The sequence below is a fragment of the Brachyistius frenatus genome, unplaced genomic scaffold (assembly GCF_029030835.1).
Source record: "Brachyistius frenatus isolate BFR_SWC_R1_liver_20210118 unplaced genomic scaffold, ASM2903083v1 Contig_452, whole genome shotgun sequence".
NCBI classification, from domain to species: Eukaryota; Metazoa; Chordata; class Actinopteri; family Embiotocidae; genus Brachyistius; species Brachyistius frenatus.
The window spans coordinates 143101-150301 of NW_027211051.1; the positions used below are offsets into that span (position 1 = coordinate 143101).

Sequence of the window (7201 nt, forward strand, 5' to 3'; positions counted from 1 at the left end):
TTCTCAGCACAAAGGTGGTCCACTTTAATAATAACATTGTCTGTGGTTAATAATTGGATTACAACACCACAATCACAGTGTTTGAGAAATGTAAGAAGCACAAATATGATTGTTACCGATATTTAAATTGCATTAATTTAAATTTCAAACAAAGAATGGGGCCTATATTGTATTACATACATATATATATATATATATACATATATATACACACACATATATACATATATGTGTATATATATATATATATACTGTATATATATATATACATACATGTATATACATATATATGTATATATAAGGAGAACCTTTATTATTATGCAATCTAACTTGTGCAAAAGCCTTCTCAAGATTTTATATATATATATACATGACAACATATTTAGCATGTTTTGCAATATGGAGAGTTTACATTTACACTAATCAGTGGCATTTAGCTCTGTCCAGTATTTATGGACAATTCCTGGCATACTTGAGAAGGCTTTTGCACAAGTTAGATTGCATAATAATAAAGGTTCTCCTTGGAGTTCAGAAATTTGAAAAAAGTTGTGTTTTAATTTTGTGAATATTTACCAAAACACATTGTGTATCCCCAGCTATAACTATTTAGGTTTAAGATTTTTAACATTGATGTTTACTTGCTTCCAGTCTCCTCTTTTCCTGTTAGTAAATATAATTTGGAAGAGAACTGGAGTGAACTGCACTGCTACATCGTCAGCCTCTTTTGGTCATGAAAGGAAAGGAGGTTTTAATTATTTGTCAGTCAAGCCAGTCACAAATAAGAAAAACAATAAATGAAAACAGAAAGAATGAAAGAAAACAATGAACAACACACATAAAGTTCTCCATCCACTGGGGGGCCTCACTGCCTAAAAAACAGAGACTGTACATGGACTTAAAAAAAACTATTATTTATTTTAAATGATTTTCCTGCTCAATAGCGACAGACTGTGGCCACAGGCTAAAAACCAACACGGGGAAGAAAGCTCATTTTGCCAGTGTTTCACACAGTGAGTAGTAGCAGCACAGCCATACAGTAATTCACACATTAGTACATAATTATGTTAAACCAAACTGACACAGGACATGAAATACAAAGTACAGCATTCACATCTTTTCCTATGAACTCCTTTATATATGCCAGTGAACCACAATGGCAGCTAGTGTTTCTTTGTCTTTTCCCTTTTCTTCTTCTCCTGGTATTCAAGTATCTTCTTGTGAAATACTCCTGCAGGACAAAGGGAAAAAGAACACGGGTGTGAATCAGTGCACTGTAAAAACATTTTAAAATCAAATCAAATAAAAAAATTTTAAAAAGGCAGCGACACAGCTAATTTAGAATCTCTCTCCTAACATTAATTAAACCCCCAAAAAATGCATCCCTAGTTATCAAAATCACACATTCAGAATTTCTTCCAAGAAAAAAAAATCCCCCATTACCTGGAAATGGCTTAGATGCAACTCTTCACCTTATAACCTCCATTCAGTACATGTTTATCACTATAATACAATCCCATTTCTAAAGAAGTTGGGAGGCTGTGTACAAAAACAGAATGTGATGATTTGCAAATCATGTAAACCCATATTTCATTTAAAATGGACCAAAGACAACATATCGAATGTTGAAACAGAACATTTTTATTGTTTTATAAAATTGTTTTTCATCTTTTTTGATGCTAGCATCACGTGTTGCATCACCTCTTCTTATATCAACACTCTGTAAACGCTTGTGAAAGGAGGAGAACGGTTTCTGGAGTTTTGAAGGTGAAATGTTGTCCAATTCTTATCTGATACAAAATTTAAGCTGCTCAACGGTTCAGGGTTTTCTTTGTCGAATTGTTTCACTATGCATGTTTTAAATGAGGTGACGGGTCTGGGCTGCTGGCCGAACGTTTTAGCACCCGGACTCTTTTTCTATGGAGCCATGCTGTTGTAATACTTGTAGAATGCTAGAATGTTCTGCTAAAATAAAGAAGGCCTTCCCTAAAAATGACGTCTGCATTGCAGCATATGTTATTTCAAAACCAGTATATATCAATCAGCATTAATCTTTCCAAATGTGCAAAGCTAACCATGACATGTACACTTTTAGTTCCTCTGGATGACGTTGTCTTGGCCTCCAGCAACACTGAGGAACCTTGGAGACATTTTTGATGCGGATTTGTCCTTTAGCCACCATATAAAGCAAATCTCCAGAACTGCCTTCTTTCATCTACATAATATTAATAAAATCATGAAAATCCTTCCTCAGCGTGACGCAGAAAAGCTAATTCATGCATTTGTTACTTCTAGGCTAGATTATTGTAATTCCTTGCTGTTAGGATGTCCAAATTACTCATTAAAAACCCTGCAGCTGGTACAAAATGCTGCAGCAAGAGTACTGACGGGATTTAGTAAGAGAGATCATATTTCTCCTGTTTTAGCTTCTCTTCATTGGCTTCCTGTTAAATCAAGGATAGAATTTAAAATTATTTTGCAGACTTACAAAGCTCTTCATGACAGTTGCGAATTTTGAGAACAGCTTTAATAATATCAGTGTCACTGACTCATTGTTATTTACTTTTTGATGAAGTGGATGCTTTTCAGATCTGATTCTAACCTGGTGATGGAGATACAGTTGCTTATTGTATCTTACCCATACAGCCCTAAGGTTGTTCTTTCTGCCTCGCACTTGTTGGGTGTTGTTCTTGACCGATTTTGGCAATACTTTTTTTTAGTGGACAATAAAATAAAATAAAAAGCCTGAAAGGCTCCATATTGCGATCATTTTAATTCCACATGCGACCAACAATCTGTCATATTTTGCATTTGAATATGCATCATGTTGGTAACAAGTGCTGGGGAACCAACACATGAGTACAGACAAAGCAGAGGCCTACATGAAGGACAAAGCTACAGAAAGTGCCTAAAAAAAACCCATCAGGCTTTGCATTTCACACATAAGTGTGAAATACTGACGTGACCAAGTAGGCTGGTATCTTACTGGGGAATACCTCTCGTCTGGTCTTTTGCTGCAGCCATGATGTCACGCGCCATTCCAAAGAGCACCTCTGCTTTATCTCTTTTCTGTGCGACCTGCCCTTTTAATGAGGATAAGCTACAGAAACCGGAATGTGTGCATGCGTCCCAGTAGTCACCTTGATGTGGTCCGGGCTGCTGCCGCTCCACATCCTGGATAAAAAGGTCAAACATCTGTGTCTGGATGAACTTTTTGACAAAGTGTCGAGTGGTCTTGGACTCGATGGCCTTGTAGAAACGTCTCTTTTCAAACAACCCCGACTCCCCGCTTTGACTGTATTTCACGTACGAGGCATAGTGGCCGACTGTTTTCACAAAGAAATGCAGGAATGCTTCCGACACCACCCGGTTTAGCTCCTCCCCCGCTGAAAGAAAGAATATACGAGGCGATTGGAAATATTTCTATTTGTGTATCAACAGATACAACAGTGTTGGTTTACTCACTTGAGGCTTTTTGCCAGTCACTTAGCGCCTCAAGTATTTCACTTTGGAGCTTCGGTGGCAAAAGAGAGCCTTCATCACCAACCTGTAAAGACAGGTTTTACAAGTTTTCACAAATGTTTCAGCTTTTCTTTTTCTTAAAAGTATAGCCGATTACATAAAGACTCGTTGTTATAGCCCTTACTGAAGCAATGAAGGTCTCCTTTTTATCCTCTGACAGATCAACCACCAGCAGCTGTGTTATACAAAAAAAAGGGGGCAGAGTATGGACATCACTCAAATATGGACTAACTATTAATCAAATACACAAACCCTGCCTTTGTCCAAGTCAAACACAAGAATTTGCAGTTGCTTTTGTTGTTGTCACTGATAACTCACATCACTCTGGTCGGTGACTAAGTCCAGCAGGTGCTTCTGGACTCCCAGCAGATAGGGGGTGGGTGCCATCACAACATCAATCAGGATTTCCGGAACAATGGAAATGAAGGTGTGCTGCCAGGTGAAAGGGTAAAGGAGGGCCGCTACTGCGTGGATGACTTGAGATAGCGTGCTGTTGAAGGACAGAGCCAACATCAGAAGTTTTTTTTTTTTTTTTTTCAAAAGAAATAAAGAAAATTGTGCAGGTTTGCTGACCCAATCTTGTTCATTCATTAAAAGTCTTTCAAAGTGGCATATGACAATGTCTACAGTGAACCATTGTGATGGACAATGACATTGGCATGGGGCATGGGGAACCAGGGGGGGTTGTCAAGCCACAAACCTTTTTTTTTTTTTTTTTAATGTATTTTACACTCTAAGTGTTGGTTTATTTGTGAGGTCACATACACAATTGTAATTCCTTAACACATTACTTCAGAGGTCTTTTTTCTTTGAGATCTCCGCCATCTACCGGGTAGATTGCGATCTACTGGTTTCATTACGTAAATGTTTGAAGATTTAGTTTAAAAATTCAGTGGTTTGAAAAGCTGGGAGACACCTAAATATTGTTCTTTTGAATAAATTTAAGCTATTTCGTGTCATTACAATCAGTAAACTGTATCAATGCAAAATTCGGGACTTCTGCTGACGTTTAAAGGTAGGCAGCAATTTATTTTTGTCACAAGATGTGGACCATAATATACACATACAGCTATATTTAGCATTTATACTGCTGAACCAACTCTGTCCCGAACAGCACAAGTAGTCTCAGTCCACCGCCCGACAACCTCTGTTCTCATTTTCTTAATTGCCTGTTGCTTTTTTTTTTTTTTTAAGTATTCATGTATTAATTTACTTGTCTGTTTAATAGTTGTTGATGAATCTGATGGTAACCGTTACAGCTTATTATTAAACAGGCTTGACTCCTTTCTGAAAAGTAAGGAAATTAAAAGTAATTTTCTTTTCTATACCTGCAAATTAAGATTAATTATTGATGCTTCTACAAAGACTATTCCAAAAAAGCCACAACAGATTTGTTGGTACCAAGTGGCAACCAATCGTTTCACCGATTGGTTTGTGAACTGCCGTTCTAAAGCCTCAAGTTCAGATATTAGCCATCGCCATGTTCCTACTTTGGAGCCACATCTGGATGAGCTGGGCTGGTGGGAGGGGGTGATTTTGACTCAATCCTTTGGGAACCAGAAAACAATACGCCCGCCACATATAGCAGAAAACTGACTACACCACAGGCCTGTCAATCAAACAGATATGGCCCAAAACTTACCGCTTTTAAAGGCCTGATATGAAATTAATGATAGGATTACATTCAGATCGACGATCAGAAAAGTAATAAGGAGTGATTTTAGACAATGACACCATTATGATTTGTGAGAAAAATGTATTGACTTTGTATTTCATTGGAGAAGTTGAATGGGAGTCTATAAAGCCAGAGCCTTCTTGGAGCCAACCCCTAGTCCCCGTCGGTGGTATTGCAGTTAAAGGCAGTTCCGCATTGGCCTCCGGAAGCTAGGTCCACTTTTATATACAGTCAATGGTGGGTACACCAAGAAAAGATTAGAAATAATTAGATTATATTGACATTTCAAACCATCTGTAATCAGTCATTCAGCCTATTCAAATGGAGAATAGTGGTCACTCTGCTGTTTGGTATCTCGTGCACACCAAACTGAACATGGACCAGAGAAAACCAACCAGAGAGTTGTCTAAGATCCAATTTTTTTTTTTTTTTTTTTTTTTTTTTTTTTTTTTTAATAGACGAGCATGTTAAAGATAAAGGCTATAAGACCATCTCCAAGCAGCTTGTTGTTCCTGTAATGAGAGTTTAAAATATTAACAAGTTTTAGGTCCATGGGACTGTGGTCGTGCTGCCTGGATGCAGCCGCAAGAGGAAAACCGATCCCAGCCTGAACAGAGGGATGGCGGTAACGGTAGACAAAGAACTAAGGAAAACTTTCAAGTCGAAATAAGCTGAATTTCAAGGTCTGGGTATGGCAGTGTCTGATAAGAGCATGCACCCCCTTTTTTTTTTTTTTTTTAACACGGTGGGCCCTCTGGAAGACAACCCAGGAGGATTCCACTGTAAAAAAAAAAAAAACATCTTGAACTTGCTAAAATGCATATAGACAAACCACAATGCTTCTGGGACAACTGCCTTTGGACAGATGAGACAAAAGTAGATCTTTTTTTGGTAAGTCAACTCACCTCTGAGCCAGACATGACTGTTTTGCATGTGTTGATCACTTTTCAACAATAGATTTAATTGATTTTAGTAATGGTGTTAAATGTCCATCAGTTTCACCAGAACCTGTAGTGACTCTTCAAATGTCTTGGTTTAAGTGATCTCTGCCACTTATATCTAGTCGGCCACATATTAAACCTAGGTGACTCCAGAAGCCTCTATAAATTGAGCATAATCTGCATCCGTCAGCCAAAGGTCCTTCCTGTTGGCTTTTTATACTAAATTTGACCTGTTATTAGGCACTCCACCTCTAAAAAGCTACCAATGGACACATAAAAGACGATATTTCACCTTCTGCAACAACTTTTCAAATTTGAGGTTAGCGTAAATAAACTTCGGGTGTAAAATGGGTGAAATATACCCGAGTTCATCCGCGATGAAAACGATCCGCCTCTCCAGGACGGCAGCTGCAAACACCACTAAAATCTCCGTGTCCGTCAGGCAGTCAAAAAGCGTGGCAAAGTTAACGTGCTCCAGCCAGGAATCCAACGGCCGGGTCAGACTGATGATCTGGCAAAAAGAGTCACAACTGTCACAAATATGTCAACAGTAATACCACTATGTCATTTGCAGGTTAATTGAAGTGCTTTTCATGATACATTTCTTTGAACTTTACATTATTCAACATTTTTAGAAAAGCACCCATATCACATTCATGAACAAAAGTCTCTACAAAGCTAGAGAATCATATCTCTGTCCTCCATTAGCCCTCAGAGCTTGTCAGAGTGACTGGCACAAACATTAGTCAGCATCAGTGACTGTGAGCTGTTGAAACATGCGGCCTGATTGGGAGAAGTATCAGGTTTCTGCTTCTGATGTAAATGTTGGGTAACGTGAGGACAGGTTCAGACAGGACACCCCACAATCTGCCCGGAGGATCTCAAATAAAGTCACTCAGTTACACTACATTCGTGCTACATGTCTCGCTGTGTAAATGTCATTTTTGTTCTTCTACTGGAGGGAGTGCGAAGCGACGGCACTGCTGTCGCATTCGTGTTTGTCACTTTTGAATGTAATTATAAGGCTGTCGTGACTACAGACCCAACTTCCAGTCAGGGTGGTTAA

The 7201-nt window shown here is 38.4% G+C and overlaps 1 protein-coding gene across 1 annotated transcript; it reads right to left on the reverse strand.

Annotated features, from left to right (window-relative positions):
* Positions 1-895: 895 nt before the first annotated feature.
* Positions 896-6673, reverse strand: dennd2da (DENN/MADD domain containing 2Da; the record flags this gene model as incomplete). Its single annotated transcript, XM_069725819.1, has 6 exons — positions 896-1228; positions 3138-3383; positions 3463-3544; positions 3644-3694; positions 3838-4009; positions 6498-6673. Coding segments are annotated over 6 exons (795 nt in total), but the record flags the coding sequence as incomplete, so codon positions are not given.
* Between the last annotated feature and the right edge of the window lie 528 nt (positions 6674-7201).